The following is a 16,510-nucleotide window of genomic DNA, read 5'->3' as shown; positions in this document are numbered from 1 at the left end:
AATATATGTACAATTTACAACACATCACCAAATTGGCCAACTAGGGCTTAAAAGGGTCAGTGTGGAATCCTGCCAACATCAGTTAACCATTCAACACACACTCAAATAAAGAAATGCTGTTAGTATAACAAACCAGCAGAGGGAGACAAACAGTCTTTCATTGCATGTATGGGATAATGATTATCAGATGTGAATTGAAAATGAGGTTTAGGAAAATGTATGTATGGGTGGTTAAGGTTGAAGTTATTGGATGACGATGTTATGGATGACAACCCCACGTTGGATGGTGCCGGAGTCAGAGGATGAGAAGGGGGTTGTCTCTGAGTTCCCGGTAAATGCTGAACAGTGTCTTGGTGGTCCGTTCTGTGGTCCAGCCCAATCCAATGGCTTCTGGGATTCGAGCTTCCTGGAGCTGCTCGTATAGGGCCTTGGAGGGGGAGGAAGATGAGCAGGAGGAGAAAGAACAATTGAGGTTATACACACACTGAGGAAGATGAGAGAAAAGCTTACAGATTGTCCTTTCGTTTGTTCTTTCAACCCTAACTATGGATCTTGTTGAGAAGTCAAATGCTGGTTCTAAGAGGGGTCTCACCTGTGCCCTCTGTAGAGCCTGTCTCAAACCCAGTCCCTGGACTCCCATGGACGTCTCCTGTTGGCCAGCTGCACCCTGGAGCAGAGTCTTTCAAAACCACACAGCATGTCAGGAGGGGGGGTGGGGAGGGGGTGGTGTAGAAGACAGCCGCACACGCTAATCACCACATTCTGGGCTTCCTTACCAGAACACGGCTTAACACTGCATGGTGTAGTCCGCACAAGGCTGTCATGGAAGAGCACTCCACCTGCATCTCCACCGTCTCCTTAACACTGCCGTCCCCAACAGACACCTGGCCACAACAAACAGTCAACACCCAAACGGTCAACACAACAACACCCAGTGAAGTTCAAATGGAACTCAGTGACTTGTATATGATAACAACCAAGGCAAACTGTATTAACACAGTAACGAATCCACTGTATGTATTAAGTATCCCACACACCTGTTTGACTGCGAGTTTGACCTTGTGTCCCCCTGGACAATGAGCGTAGACCACAGAGCCCTCCTGTCCTCCCTTATCCCCTCTGCCCCTCCAGTTGTCTCCACCAGGCCCCTGAGACAGCAGCCAGCGTAAAACAGAGCCACAGACACCCAGAGGAGGGCTCTTTGGCCCCTGGGGGCCCATTGAGCATTCGGCCTCCAGTCCTAGTGCAGCTCCCAGGAGCTCTGTGGAAACCTTGATGCTTGCTGAAAACAGACCATCCTCAGATGCTACCTTCCCTTCCTCCCCAGCCCCCCTCCTAGAACCCCTGCTTCTATGTGAGCACAAGAAGTCCTCAACCATATCCATGGAAGTGGTTATCGGATAAACGGAGGGGGTCTTAGTGTCGCTATCAGGAGGCGTGGTTGTGGTCACCTGCAGGGCATCCAGCCAATCCACTGTCAGCGTATCCAGGGCCAGACTGAAACACCCACCATCCGATCCCAGACAAGATACCAGATCCCCATTGGCCAAGAGGCAGGCTAGCTCCTCAGGCCCGAGAAGGCTTTGCAGGGAGTAGGTAAGCGAGCAACTAACTGTGACAGGAAAAAATGTGTCCCCTGCTGTTGCTACAGGCAATGACACTTCCATCTCCCCAGACTGCTCTAGTTTCTGGACTGGGAATGAGAAGGTTCTAGAGACGTTCTCCCCTCCTTCATGAAGAGGGTGGGATAGTGGAACAACTTGCACGCAGAGTATCCAGCCCCGTTCTAGTACATAAGGACTTGAATTGTTCAGGACACAGGTCAGGATCAGAGAGTCTCTCTGTAGCAGACGGCTCCACTTGGCAACAATGCGACACCTAATTGGCTTCTCAGAGACAGAACAATTCTCTCCAGCCCTCTGATTGGCTAGCAGTAGGCAGCAGACATTGAGAACCTGATTCAGGTGTCTGAGAGAGTTGTTTTTGGACTGAATGGTGCTTTTCAACAACGACGCTCTGCGGGAGATACAAGAGCACATACATGAATGAACATTGACATTAAATGAACATTGACATTAAGTACTATTAAACTTGAATAAAACTAGTCAAGTGTACCCTTGTATTTACTGAACATGTGTAAATGTAATGATTAAAGGTTATTCTGATCCCTCCTCACCTCTCACACACATCTCCAACGGCCGCAAGAAGGTCCTTGATTCTCTGTCCCACCTGGGATGAGGAGAGCTGGGGCGCGCCTCCTCCCTCTGGACCGTTAGGCAGGGTTAACTGCTGGAGCCTCCCTCGGAGAGACAACGCCAACAGCTGCACTATTCCTGCGACACATACACAGTCTGCAGTCAAACCAAACGCATGAAGGTAGCAGGCAAGCCAAAACACAGACACACGCACCTTTACCTGAGGCGTTGTGAGATGGACCAGCCAGGGCAATGACCCTGCAGACATTCAGGCTGACAGGAATCTGCAGTGAACCAGACCCACTGGGTCTCTCCCTGGCCTGACCCTGGCCTCGCCTCTCCCCATGACCCACCACCACGCTCTCTCCTGGGCTTAGATCGTCCTCTCGCCCCCCTGAGACATCCAGTGCTAAAAGATCCGAGCCGGTGCTGTAGTACAGGCCCTTCCTGCCTGCGCACACGCAAACCACAGGCCCGGAAACACACCCCTCAGTAAAGCCTGCTACCTTCCCTCCCTCTCCTGCACCACCCTCACAGATCCGGACCAGCACCACCCTCCCCCATTGGCCAACTGCCACAAAACACTGCTGACTCCCATAAGTCCCAGTCGAGGTCCCCAAAAATGTAACTGGCTGTTCCAGGTTGTGTAGGACTTTGACACGGGGGCCAGCTTGGCCTGGAAGACATGAGGGGAAATAGCAGAGACGCCCATCAGGCAGGCCACAGACGATCACAGGGGAGTTGACAAATGCAGCGTCGACACCAAAGAGGAGCTTGAAAAGAAGGGGCTCCAGGAATAAATGGAAGACGCCTAGAGATGTGGATGACGGCGAAAGTGATGGTTTTGTTGTTGATTTTGAGGATGATGATTGTGGCGGTGTATCACCGCTGTAAATGCAGGCCAGCGAAGGTCGCATGACAAGTCCGCCATTTTCCTTGAAGTCGTCATGGAGACCAACTGAAACAGCCGGCAGACTAAACTGAGTCAGTTTCCTGTAGCTAGTGGCTCCATAGAGAGTAAACCACCAGGCTGCTTCTCGCTGGGAAACAGTCACCAAAGTTCCTTCGGACCCTCCCACCTCGACCACAGAACACACACCCACTTCTCTGACTGCCAGAAAATCAGACGACACCCGGAACAGAGCAGGGCCAGGGGACTGGTCGGACGGGGGAGTGGGAGCCCTGGAGGAAAAGAGCACATGGGGGAAAAAAATCCATCAAACAGGATCGGGGAGGGTCATCGTTGTCTGTATCAGTTGTTGCAATAAAGACATTCATACCTGGAGGGGAGAGATGGTAGGCTGATACAGAACACACTATCACTGTCACAGACTGCATAGAGGCGCTGCTTGTCCACACTAAAAGCTATGTGGCCCACTGGACTCGGGAACTGAAGGACAATCTGGAAAAGCAGGATTTCTTCTTGTTCATTAAGATGATCACATATTGATGTTACTCTATTGTATATGTCACCCTGTGCCTCGTACAAACCTCACATTCAGATTGACTGGTTGATTAATACATGGCTAACTATACATAGCATATTGCTTAACCACTCTCGACTTGGGTAGCATTTTTGTGTGGCTGATTGGTTGTTAATTTCAGTCTCTCCGGGTTTAAATTAGATTTATCAATCAGAGAGAGAAAGATTTAATGGAAACACACATGGACACCACACACTGTGATGGAATGAGAGGGTGGGTGTGCGATGGTCGACACATCACGGCTCATTGGCTACATCTCCTGGCCAGGAGGTCGAATGGGCCAGAAGGACAAGGGCCTAATTAACACACCTGCAACCCATTACCGGTGGAGCAGGGTAGAGAAAAAAACATGGGAGGCAACGTGAGCCCACGGACTGTACCAGTAAGAATTGACCTGCCTTGTGTTTTGGTTTTGTTATTGACTTCCGGTAAACAGGGTAGCTGTATGGTCACGGACAGGGATGTGAAAGATTATTATGAAGGCTTTAAAAGGAGCTACGCTTTTCTTTTGTTATGATCCAGCACTGCGACGCTTTCTGTTTCCCTTTTCTTTAAAAGTCTGTGGCAGTGGCCCTGGAAAAAGGCATATGTTTCTACAGCTGCTCTTTCTTGTCAGCTGTGGGCAGGCTAAACTAACAACCTGCTACAATACAGAGAAAGAACAAAAAAAAGTATGTATTCAATTATCATATCTAACCTTACTATTTTGCCACATACTTTTAAAGAGATTAATATTTTTTGTTAATAACCATCAATGTTGACAATGAAAGATCAGTGCCCACTTATTTTCCTGAACTGTCGAAGGGAGCATGAGCCTAGTTTGCCTCAGCAGATTTTCTTCCAAACTTTGACAGTTAAAATTCTTTACAAGGTAAGCATCTCAGAACAGTTGATTGGTTTGATTCAGTGACACCATTTGGCACACATGCGCAGGGACAAGAATACTGCAAATCTATGACCTCTCAGACTCTACTGATATTGACCAATCTGAATAATTTGACTTTAAACCTTACCCTCAGTTTCCGCTCTTGTGTGTTGAAGACGTACACTTCGTCATATCCAATACAAATAAACACATCTACCCCAGACCACATAATTTGCGCAGCTGTACTTGGGGAAGGGCAACCGAACTCAGCCAAAGTCTCAACAACAGCAAATCTCGCCGCCATAACTGGAAAACGTGTACACAACCAAGAAAAAAATATAGTAGCAATATGACGCTTTCAAGTTTCGTATTTACTAACTAATCGTTTCCATAATAACTATAACACTTATAGTTTCTGTGTCGTAGCTAACTTGACTGAAAAGCATCAGTTTATTGTTGACGGATATAAACTCCGCGGGTGTTTTTTTATCTGACCAATCAGAATTCAAACTGCATTACCCAAGTACCACGACAGAAAGACATAACGTAATGAAGAGTCCACCAATCATTACATCGCACACAAACTTCCGCCAAAATTTCAAAACCATTTTCCTTTAGGTCCAGTTGTACTACTGTGAGTTTAGTGTTTTTACCGATTTTAAATTATTATTTCAAATCATAATGGATGCCTTTGGTGAAGAGCATACAAAAATGTACATTTATGAAAATAGATTGAAAACCTACGTAGGTTGGCCGTTCGAAGAGGGCTGCGTTTGCACTCCAGAGAACGTGAGTGACTAATAACAAACAAATGTTGGATGATCTAGCTAACTGAAATTAGCAAGCTAGGTAATGTAATGTACCCGGTTACCTACAACACTGCTGCACTGTAATTACTTTTAAGTGTTCATGTAACTTGCGCTAGGGAAGGCATCATTTGTATATCGGGTGGTATCTTCCTATTAGAAATACATGAGGTTTACATACGTTATAATCATACGTAATAATAATGTACAAATCATTTGGATAGATACCTAGTTACCAAAAATCCGAAGTCTCGATTAGCAAATACATCATTGCCTTAGCGCACGGAATGTACTTCAATAGAAACGTACCCAACTTTCCAGAGTATACTAAATGCTCACATCTGCGCTAAAGACAACTGTGCGGCTATCTTTGATCATGTTGTAAGAATTCTCCAATTATGAAAACTACAGATTATAAATGAGCCTTCAGTGACGGGTGAGGTTTCACACACATAGCTTATTTTTTGTGTGTACAAAGCTGCAAATGTAACTATATATAGTAAATCTGAATTGAATGGTAGAGACGACCAGTCGTAAATAACGCGTCCTTCACAGCTTTTGTTGCGGTGTTAAGCGTAGCAGCAAACAACAGTTATTACTGAAGCACGTTTGGTTACGCTTAATGCGGCTTATGATGGAATTGTTTCACTCCTCTAATCAACTACACCATCTGTTATGGTTTCCAGATGGCAAAAGCTGGATTCATCCATACCCCAACAGAAAACAGTCCAGACATAGCTATGTGCTTCTTCTGTCTGAAAGAGCTGGAGGGTTGGGAGCCAGAGGATGACCCAGAGTGAGTTTGAGGACAATACAAAAAGGATGATTTATAATCTTTTATAGGCCTTGGATGACCCCAACACAGAAAACAATGCTCCAATTCCACGAGGAGAGACATTATGTTTGGGAGAGTAGTCTTTCAGGCAAACTGGCCTGGCTGAGCCAAAGAGGAAAAATGTTTGCCAATGAGGAAACGGCAGTTTATGTACATTAAGTGTTTTAAATATGTTGGGCACAGGCTATTATTAAAGGTACTTTTGAAAACACTAATAACAAGATTCTTGAAATGCACAAAACCATGAACACGAACATAATTTTGGCTAGTACCTATGTGTTAAATGCATGTAATCACATTATGCGCTTGTGCTTCAGGTCTAATAAATCTGAATGCACTACTAGTTAGGGTCTGATAAAACAGGGTAGTTCCATCAAGTCTAGCCTCTAACGCTGTGAATGTGTCCTGGGAGTTGAAGCTAGTTTCGAGAACAATTCTTCAGTTGCTACACCACAAAGATCTATGTGTTGTTGTTTCAATACATAGTGCGAATGTACTCTCCTCATGACAACATTTCCCTCATTTCAGGAAGGAGCATAAGTCCCATTCACCCAGTTGCAACTTCATCTGCTTAAAAAAGGGTGTGACTGACCTGACTGTGGAAGACTTCATTAAACTCCAGAAAGAGAAGCAGAAGTTTCACATTGTAAGTAGACCTAGAGTAGTTCTAGTACTCCTTCTGGATTATGTGTAGAACAAGGGCACCAGCTACACCTAGCGGGGTCTAGATGCAGAGTAAAACTCAATGTTCGGTCGTTTTTACTCGTTCAGAGAAAGTTAATCCTCCATCTTTCACTGCATGTAAAACGTATCAGTTGATGTTGTGGTCAGAATGTTCCCAATGCAGACACCAATGAGTGGGAAATATATTTTATCCTTTTGTGTGTGGAAAATGGTTACGAGAACACCAAGTTGAAATGTTTTATTTTCCACTCGCAGAAGAAGGCAGGCAAAGAGGACATCACTAAATTTGAGGAAGCCGCAAAACGGACAAGAGTAGAGATCATCAAGACTGCCAAGGATGAAGAGTGAAAAGAACAACGTGTGGAGAGACTGGAATTATCGGTGTTCTTAAAACGTAATCCCTGATAGTGCAGCAGCCTATTGTACATAATTGTCTGTCTTATCCTTGTGTGAAAACCCTTTTTCTTAATAAATGTTTTCATTTCCCAATGTTCTCTTGTTATTGTGTTTATTTGTTAGAAACATTTTGATAAACTTAGTGAGGGTCCATATTAGCCTGAAATCAACTAATATATGTTGTTGTTTGTCAAATGGAGAAGGAGGGAGGGAGACCTGTGTGTCTGGTGGCCATAAAATTAAAGGAGCTGCCTGCTACCCTGCTGCTGCTCAGGAAATAATTTTATCCCTCGGCTGTACTCATCCAACCTCTTCAGTAATGTTCACGCCTCAAACTTGCAACATTGTTCTTAGCTATTGACGGGTGAACCAGCATAAGATGGTGATAGTGCATCCTTTGTGGCTATATGAAAATTAAGGTGATCTCTGAGTGAAAAGGATTTTAATTATTTGTTAGCTTCTACTACATCACTATGTTCTGAAGTACTTTATACCTGCGTTAAACCATATATGGTAACTTTTTTCCGGAGGAAATATTAAACATCAACCAGGCAAGATGAAGCTCTCCTTTGGTATTCTGGTGATCACTGCAGGCATCTTCAGTATCCTCAGCTTTGGGTTACTGGCCACTGCCATCGGAACCGACTACTGGTACATAATCAAGGTGAACAGAACCAACCTGACCAACACAGAGAATGTGGACTCCCATTCTGGACTATGGATCATATATGAAGGTGTGCATTTTTATTTTGTAATTTAAACCTGTTCTTTAGGTTGTATTTAGGTGTCTGTTCATCTGAGATCATTAGCAGTAATTCTCTAATCGTCACAGAGAAGACCACATTGAAATACATGCCGTTTATCAGGCTGTTTCTTCCAGTGCACCATACACTAACATGATACTTCACTTACTGGTGGCTACAGCGGGAAGTAAACCCCCAATTCTAGGTGTTGCAAGAGCCACACTGAACCCAGTTGAATCTGACCTATTATCTTCCTGTGATTGCCCCTTTCCAGGTCACAAGGCATATTCCTTTACGACTGACTCCTCCAACCACTCTAAACCTGAGCTGCGCATGTTGAGTAAGTTACCTATTGGTGATCCCCTAGACAACCATTGTAGTTTAACACACGATGGGCTTCAGCTGTCATTAGGAAATCCGGAATAGATTCTGTCTTGTATTTGCGTGTCCAAGTGTTGGTGTGCAGAAGTGCTCTTGTAGTTGAAACGTAGTGTGTGTTTGGTGTTCCCCTTAGACATGCACAGTGCCATTGTGGTCCTACTGCCTCTCAGCCTGGTTCTGCTGTGGGTTGGAGGTATCTGTGGATTGGTCAGTTCCCTGGTCCGGAGCCCCACCCTCCTCACTGGCACCGCCACGTTTATCCTACTCAGCAGTAAGTGTGGCGTCCATCGTCATCGTTCATCCTTAGGATATCTGGTCAGAGGGCCTTTCAGTATGACCATGCCAACTCCTTGTCAATGTCGAGAAATTAACCTGATAGCACAAACAGATCTGGGACCAGACTAATATATCCTGTGGACTTTAGAGCCCAGACATTGTGGCTCATGTGCTTCTTAATCCTACAATGGAGGCTGCCAAGGGCATTTTAGACAATTGTGTAGTTTGACAAGTGAGAGACTGATGGTTTTGTTGTCACTACGTCTGGCCAAGCACCTTGGAACAACTTAGAAAGGTCTTGATAATGTCTCTTTTCCTCATTTTCAAAGTATCTGTAAGACTAAACTGCTTCATATGGCTGGAGCTGGAACGATTATGGTTTTCATTTGACCGCAGAAGAAATGTGAATGATTTAGATGATTGCTGTTTATCTCTATTCTGCACTTAATTTAAATGTTATTTTTCGTTGGCCTCCCTTTTAGTGGATGGATTACTGATATTAGTCTTTGGGTTACTATTCTTTGGAGATTTAATTGACTGCAGTAGCAATCATACACACACTGTCTTTCATTCACATACTTAGTAATAATGAAAAGGGGATTGCAGGGAATAACAGGGATTCAATTGTCTACTGAAATGAGGGATATTGACTTATCTGGGGTCAGACAGAGTTGACAAATTGAAGGGACTAGAAAGCAAGCTACTTATTTGGTTTGCCTTTATTTAGACAGGCAAGTTAAGACATTTTTAATCAAGATAATATTTTTACAGTAATGTCCTGTAAATAATACACATGAAAAAATAACAAATTTTGTAAAGACATTAAAATAAAATCCACATTTAAATGTATTAAAAATACAATGAGGAGTTAGTTTATTAGTTTATTTCTCCCTTATGAATGAAGGGGAAAAGCTGTAGCTGGAGATTGAGGAAGGGATGGCTAGTAAAATAGGAAGTAGAAAGAGACAAAACCTGACACTTTCACCAGCCTTTATTTGTTCGAAATTATCTGGTCACTGCCCTGCTAATTGCCTTAATCTTCTGTATTTATGTCACCTCACATGGTGAGCAACTTTGCACTTTATTTCGTTTGTATTCATGTTTCATCTCATATGGTGATGATTTACAGTGGGGCAAAAAAGTATTTAGTCAGCCACCAATTGTGCAAGTTCTCCCACTTAAAAATATGTAATTTTCATCATAGGTACACTTCAACTATGAGAGACAAAATTAGGAGAAAAGAATCCAGAAAATCACATTGTAGGATTTTTTTTATGAATTCATTGGTAAATTCCTCAGTAAAATAAGTATTTGGTCACCTACCAACAAGCAAGATTTCTGGCTCTCACAGACCTGTAACTTCTTTAAGAGGCTCCACTGTCCTCCACTCGTTACCTGTATTAATGGCACCTGTTTGAACTTGTAATCAGTATAAAAGACACCTGTCCACAATCTCTGTATCATGGTATAACTTACTGATCTCTTGCTTACTCCATTGTACATAATGTCTTTGTTTGTCTTTTTGATTGTGCTTAACATATTCATAACTTGGGTGGTTGTCTCACAATTGTACTGTCTTTAGCCAGGTCATAGTAAGTAAGAACTTGTTCTCATTCATCTTATCTGGTTAAATAAAAATACATAAATAAAAGATACATGGGGTTTGAGGAAGATGGGGTTGAAGAAGATGATGATGAACCCAGTGCATACTGAATCCACTATTACAATGCTAAATCCCTAGGATGCAACCAACCATAGATGACTTAATGGCACCGCTGTTTAGTCTATTGATCACCAATCCAGTTACGGACAACCTCCTCAGCCATACAGTACATCCTTTATAATCTGCATAAAGGCACTTGGAGTTAGAGTTGCAAAGGCTCTATTGTGTGGCCAGTCCATGGTACTGTATGTACCCAGAGTGAAATGGGAATTAATTGGAAAGCACCTTGGAAAGTGTTATCCTACTCATTGTCAATGGACTGTACTTAACAGGATTCTGCAGCTCATTCTTTAATCTAAAGGTCATCCAGTTACAGTGTTGTTTACTGATTACACAACCAACGTGGCGGCTCCGACCTGGCTAGTGCTCAGACTCCTGACCCATGAGCAACTCATATAATTAAAATAAGTGGGACATGGATAGATTCTACTAATTCTAACTCTATGGCATGTCCCTCTCAACGGCAGCTCTGGCCATCAAGGTTATGACCCTGCCAGTCACAGCTAGAATAACCTTGTTAAAGGAAGCCATGGGATTCAAGAGAATAGAGGTAACAAACGAATCTCTTCATGCCTCCAGTGTCAGCCCTAATCGACAGCACATGGCAATGTGTGAAATGGAATTAAGGCTGGAAATAGATTTGACTTTCTAGCTCCTTGCGAATTTTGTCTGTGTGGACAGACAAATAGTTTCATTCAGTGCATTTGTATTCAGATAGACGTTAGAATAACTACACACCCAGTAATAAAAAGTAATGTCATATTCCCAAACGAATAGGGCTGGTTTTGCAAACACTGATTAAGCCTAGTCCTTGACTAACAAAATAGGTATCCTGTATTGAGCTTGATTTGTATCTATGAAATCATCACATAAAGTACAATTTCTAATTATATATGTTATAATTGCTTCTAAATGTTTCCTGTCTCCTGCCCTGTTTAAACTTAAGAGGATATGAGGTCTTGACCCACACCTCCGGAGTACCATGCTTGAAAGTCCTGTTGATGTGTCGTCGTCGTCGCCGTCCCGCCCTCCCTGGGTTGTCCGTGTCCTTGTCCATCTGGTCATGTTTCTGACCTGGATTTGGTTTAATAGACTCTGGACTCAGCCCACAGGCATTTTTTTATTATTACAACTTGTACTCTTAAAATTCACCAGGCACAGCCAGAAGACGACTTGTCACCCCTCGGAGCCTGGTTCCTTTTTAGGTTTCTTCCTAAATTTCGGCCTTCTTAGGGAGTTTTTCCTAGCCACTGAAATTCAACACTTGTTGTTTGCTACTTGGGGTTTCAGGCTGGGTGTTTTGTAAAAGCACTTTGTGACAACTGCTGTTGTAAAAAGGGCTTCATATGTAAATTTGATTGATTGATACTCTTCCCCCATTCTCACTAAATGCAAAGCCTTCATCTATATCCAGTCACACGGCAACCTGCCCCTTTGACAGCCACCTTTCTCCTAAACATCTCTAGAGATCTTTCAACATTCCTCACGCTCTTGATCAGCTCATTCCTGAACACTGACTGCATCCCCTCAGACTTGAAAATGGCCAGTGTTTACACCCGCAAGAAAACAACAATTGATGCCTTTGACGTTAAAAACAACAAATGGTATCTTGTCTTTTTTTCCTCAAAACACTTGAGCAAGCTCTGACCAAACTCTGACCGAGCTCTGACCAAGTCTATATCAGAACAATCTCCTCAACTCTAACCAGTCCAGTTTAAGATGGGTTAAGCTCGATCTGGACAAGACAGATCTGCTTTCTTCTGGAATGAGGGATGTCTGCTCAAAGACTTGTTCGTCACAGTTGACATCTTTACTTTACAAAGAACCTTGGCAAGAACCTGGACAACACCTTGCAGTTCTCTGCAAACATGAAGGTTTCAAGGATTTTGCAGTGACACATCATCCAACACTTTTAGTTGCCACATGATTCCATATGTATTTAATAGTTTTGATAATACATTTGGAATAATAGTTTGACTATAATTCTACAACATGGAAAATAGTTAAACAAAAGAAATGGCCTTGAATGAGTAGGTGTGTCCAAACTTTTGACTGGCACTGTATAAAACACGAATAATATCACATTTCCAACTCTTCCTTTTTAGGCCAAAGGCATTATCCCTGAATGTTTTGGCTATGACAACACACAGACACCCCTTACGCTACTTTCTCTCTCAGCACATGACACTCTTGGGTAATATAGTGAAAATGAAAATGATGCTCATCTTGCCCCCTGTCAGCAATATATGGTTATTTGGTAGTCTGGCTGTTGGAAGACACCCGAACCAGAGACATGAGCTTTATCCATGGCAATGTAAAGGGCTTTGTCATCTACAGTACTTATTGTTTCTATCATTCTCCCATTGTGATATGTGGGTTTCATAAATTTTCTGTTGCTGTATTAATATCTCACCATGAGGCTAATCTTCCAAGAGTACATTAGAGATAAAACAAAATAATACATGAAAAAGCTTTCTCTTTGCTTGGTGTCCTTTTGATCTTATGCTTTTATATGTTAAATACTAAGTGGCTGTGGCCCCTGTTGCCTCTGTGGGGATCCTGTTAAGTGCTCTCTAAGAAACGATGTTATGCCTAAATGTGTACACAGGCTACTTTGTAGTTACATGAACCAGAATGTTTTATCTTGTCTCTACAACTCATTGTGTGCACATCTGGTATATTAGCAATGTGTTACTCATATTTTTAAGTGTTTGTTTCCCTGGGTTTCCTGGCACCCTTCAAAAAGTGAGCGCGAACTACATCAAGCATCAAGCAAAGACAGAATTTTTTTATTTCTGTTTCTTTTGCTGTAGTAATTAGGACCAAAGTAAAATAAAAAAAAACTAGGTTTAGTGGTTATTTTTAGAGGGGTTCATGTGTAAAACACAAATTTACAGAAATAACTGTGTGTACAGTACAGGCCAAAAGTTTCGACACACATTCTCATTCAATGCGTTTCCTTTATTTTCATGAACATTTACATTGTAGATTCTCACTGAAGGCATCAAAACTATGAATGAACATATGTGGAATTATGTACTCAACACAAAACTGTGAAATAACTGAAAACGTCTTGTATTATAGTTTCTTCAAAGTAGCCACTCTTTGCTCTGATTACTGCTTTGCACACTCTTGGCATTCTCTTGATGAGCTTCAAGAGGTAGTCACCTGAAATGGTTTTCCAACAGTCTTCAGAGTTCCCAGAGATGCTTAGCACTTGTTGGCCCTTTTGCATTCACTCTGCGGTCCTGCTCTCCCCAAACCATCTCGATTGGGTTCAGGTCCGGTGACTGTGGAGACCAGGTCATCTGGCGCAGCACTCCATCACTCTCCTTTTTGGTCAAATAGCCCTTACACATTCTGGAGGTTTGTTTGGGGTCATCCTGTTGAAAAATAAATGATGGTCCAACTAAACGCAAACCGGATTGGATGACATGTCGCTGCAGGATGCTGTGGTAGCCATGCTGGTTCAGTATGCCTTCAATTTTGAATAAATCCCCAACAGTATCACCAGCAAAGCACCCCCACACCATCACACATCCTCCTCCATGCTTCATGGTGGGAACCAGGCATGTAGAATCCATCCGTTCACCTTTTCTGCGTCGCACAAAGACACGGCGGTTGGAACCAAAGATCTCAAATTTGGACGCATCAGACCAAAGCACAGATTTCCACTGGTCTAATGTCCATTCCTTGTATTTCTTGGCCCAAACAAATCTCTTCTGCTTGTTACCTCTCCTTAGCAGTGGTTTTCTAGCAGCTACTTGACCATGAAGGCCTGATTCGCGCAGTCTCCTCTTAACAGTTGTTCTAGAGATGTGTCTGCTACTAGAACTCTGTGTGGCATTCAACTGATCTGTCTCTAATCTGAGCTGCTGTTAACCTGCGATTTCTGAGGCTGGTGACTCGGATGAACTTATCCTCAGCAGCAGAGGTGACTCTTGGTCTTCCTTTCCTGGGGCGGTCCTCATGTGAGCCAGTTTCGTTGTAGCGCTTGATGGTTTTTGCAACTGCACTTGGAGACACATTCAAAGTTTTCGCAATTTTCCAGACTGACTGACCTTTATTTGTAAAAGTAATGATGGCCACTCGTTTTTCTTTACTTAGCTGATTGGTTCTTGCCATAATATGAATTCTAGCAGTTGTCCAATAGGGCTGTCGGCTGTGTATCAATCTAAAATATAAGACATGTTTTCAGTTATTTCACACTTTGGTTAAGTACATAATTCCATATGTGTTCATTCATAGTTTTGATGCCTTCAGTGAGAATTTACAATTTAAATAGTAATGAAAATAAAGAAAACGTTTGGCCTGTAATGTATGTGTGTGTGTGTGTATTATGGTGTTTGTCTATTGTGTTAGGTGTCCTGACCCTCTCTGGTGTGAGCCTGTACATCAACTACTCCCAGCAGGCTCTGGCTGAGACTGAGAGGCTGGTTGGGGCTGAGCGCCTGGCCCAGGTCAGCACATCATTCGGCTGGTCCCTTGGCCTGGCCTGGCTCTCTTTCTGCCTAGAGGTCCTCTCTGGCCTTCTGCTGCTGCTGGCTGCCCACCCCATCATCCTTTAGTTTCTACCTAACCCAGAGGCCAGGATCTACAGAGGCCCACAAGAACTGGCCCCGAAACTTCATTGTACATTTGAAAATTGCTTCATTGTTCTGCTCTTTAATCCCACTGTATTATTTTGTAAATTTCGAATGCATTGTTTTCTTATTTTATGTATTGGTAGTAATGAATACTGTTACTGTATCTATAATGAACTATTTACGATCTAAATTAAAATGATCCAAAATTAACAAATATAGCATCATAGCAAAATAAAATTTTAGAGCAATAATGTTGCATGGAGTGGTCTAAATGTACACTTATAGCCAGAAAAACAGCTGTTAAAAGCAGAAAACTGTTTGATATTGGTTGATTAATTACATTACTACTGTATAATTGTCATATAAAATACCATGTTCTAATGTCTTACAAAAGCGTGTGACTGACTATGGGTGTAACTGCTCAAATTTAGTGCCATCTTGTGTTTGCATAAGTCACTACATTTGACATGGGCGGTATAATTCCAAATGGCTTGGGGTCGGAAATGTATACACTGACTACTGTAAGTCACTCCGGATAAGGTCACTGGGCAAATGACTAAAATGTAATGTAAATGGTCCTATAGAAATAAAAAATGGAAGAACTATTGGGCCTCGACCGCAAATCACTGTTAACTGCAGTGGGAAATTCCAGTTTGAAGGGCTCTTTTTCCTTTACATGGATCGATCTTAAAGTGCTTCGGAGAAATGAGGAAGACATGTCAGTAGGTGTCAGCATACCCTTGATGATTCCGGAAGCAAAAACTATTCCTCCACCCTTTTCACCACTACTGTGGAAACCACAACATCCGTCTGCACAAAGGAAGAGAAAGACAAAGGCCTGGATTCACTCCTATCAGCCTTAAAGGTCATTCAGGACGAGCCAACATTCAGTGTTTAATGAAGGGCCGAGAATTGTCAGGGGGCTTTATGATGCAGTATTGTCATGACGCAGAGGTGTCGATAGGACATGTATTTATGATTGTATATGTATCACAATTTATTATAATTAAATAGCGATATCATTGCAATTCAGTTGTCCAAACATATTGCTCACAGAACAGTGAATTTCTGCTGTAGAGGGGCAAGAGACAAAGTAGTTTTGATCAGTCTCGGGTAGATAAAATTGTTGATGTAAAAAGATGATCGAGGCCTAAAAGCTGAAAGAGAGAGGTTTTGAACACATCACAAAGGAACTTTTGATCAGGGATTAACCCAGGCAGAAATTCCATTATGTCTCAGTTTTAAGTAGCTTCTAAATCAGTGTCAGGCATTTTAGGATGCAGGAAAAACGTAGTCTACTCAGCCCCAGACATTTCAGTGATCTAGAATGTGTTGTCTAATTTCCTAGTCAGCCAGCTACCGAGGCTGGATCGATGATGCATGGAAGGCGCTGACTGGCCACATGATTTGCAAAAAGTCTAATCATATCTCATTTGTTTGGGAGTTGACTAGGGAAAGAGCTTTGGGTGAATCTTTGTATTTTCTTCATTCATCACATCCTCCATTCTCGTCTCCTTTTAATATATTAGAGCAGAT

General features: G+C 42.6%; 3 protein-coding genes across 3 annotated transcripts; 2 read left to right on the top strand and 1 right to left on the bottom strand.

Moving 5' to 3' along the window:
- Window positions 1–84: 84 nt before the first annotated feature.
- faap100 (FA core complex associated protein 100) lies at window positions 85–5,027 on the bottom strand. The gene is made up of 8 exons (XM_010864009.4): window positions 4,693–5,027; window positions 3,476–3,597; window positions 2,410–3,377; window positions 2,177–2,333; window positions 1,038–2,016; window positions 777–884; window positions 593–679; window positions 85–427 (listed from the first exon to the last, which is right to left on the bottom strand). The coding sequence occupies exons 1-8, from the start codon at window positions 4,846–4,848 to the stop codon at window positions 296–298; spliced, it is 2,709 nt and encodes a 902-aa protein (XP_010862311.2). The 5' UTR covers window positions 4,849–5,027; the 3' UTR covers window positions 85–295.
- A 101-nt stretch (window positions 5,028–5,128) lies between these two features.
- On the top strand, window positions 5,129–7,358 carry birc5a (baculoviral IAP repeat containing 5a). Its single transcript, XM_010906038.4, has 4 exons — window positions 5,129–5,333; window positions 6,037–6,146; window positions 6,714–6,831; window positions 7,125–7,358. The coding sequence occupies exons 1-4, from the start codon at window positions 5,226–5,228 to the stop codon at window positions 7,215–7,217; spliced, it is 429 nt and encodes a 142-aa protein (XP_010904340.1). The 5' UTR covers window positions 5,129–5,225; the 3' UTR covers window positions 7,218–7,358.
- A 463-nt stretch (window positions 7,359–7,821) lies between these two features.
- tmem235b (transmembrane protein 235b) lies at window positions 7,822–15,004 on the top strand. Its single transcript, XM_010864007.2, has 4 exons — window positions 7,822–7,999; window positions 8,283–8,348; window positions 8,523–8,660; window positions 14,751–15,004. Exons 1-4 carry the CDS (start codon window positions 7,822–7,824, stop codon window positions 14,954–14,956), a joined length of 588 nt encoding a protein of 195 aa, XP_010862309.2. The 3' UTR covers window positions 14,957–15,004.
- The last annotated feature ends 1,506 nt before the right edge of the window (window positions 15,005–16,510 follow it).

Source organism: Esox lucius, chromosome 5 (assembly GCF_011004845.1).
Source record: "Esox lucius isolate fEsoLuc1 chromosome 5, fEsoLuc1.pri, whole genome shotgun sequence".
NCBI lineage: Eukaryota > Metazoa > Chordata > Actinopteri > Esociformes > Esocidae > Esox > Esox lucius.
This window is presented reverse-complemented; position numbering and strand designations above follow the sequence as displayed.

What these genes read in the sequence shown, in the direction of transcription:
- faap100 (XM_010864009.4), bottom strand. Translation starts at nt 4,848, where the DNA reads ATGGCGGCGAGATTTGCTGTTGTTGAGACTTTGGCTGAGTTCGGTTGC. An exon ending in TCACAACGCCTCAGGTAAAG is followed by an intron (nt 2,334 to 2,409) that starts GTGCGTGTGTCT and finishes TATGTGTCGCAG; the next exon opens with GAATAGTGCAGCTGTTGGCG. An exon ending in GTTGGAGATGTGTGTGAGAG is followed by an intron (nt 2,017 to 2,176) that starts GTGAGGAGGGAT and finishes TATCTCCCGCAG; the next exon opens with AGCGTCGTTGTTGAAAAGCA.
- tmem235b (XM_010864007.2), top strand. Translation starts at nt 7,822, where the DNA reads ATGAAGCTCTCCTTTGGTATTCTGGTGATCACTGCAGGCATCTTCAGT. An exon ending in ACTATGGATCATATATGAAG is followed by an intron (nt 8,000 to 8,282) that starts GTGTGCATTTTT and finishes GCCCCTTTCCAG; the next exon opens with GTCACAAGGCATATTCCTTT. An exon ending in ACCTGAGCTGCGCATGTTGA is followed by an intron (nt 8,349 to 8,522) that starts GTAAGTTACCTA and finishes TGTTCCCCTTAG; the next exon opens with ACATGCACAGTGCCATTGTG.
- birc5a (XM_010906038.4), top strand. Translation starts at nt 5,226, where the DNA reads ATGGATGCCTTTGGTGAAGAGCATACAAAAATGTACATTTATGAAAAT. An exon ending in GCGTTTGCACTCCAGAGAAC is followed by an intron (nt 5,334 to 6,036) that starts GTGAGTGACTAA and finishes TATGGTTTCCAG; the next exon opens with ATGGCAAAAGCTGGATTCAT. An exon ending in AGAAGCAGAAGTTTCACATT is followed by an intron (nt 6,832 to 7,124) that starts GTAAGTAGACCT and finishes TTCCACTCGCAG; the next exon opens with AAGAAGGCAGGCAAAGAGGA.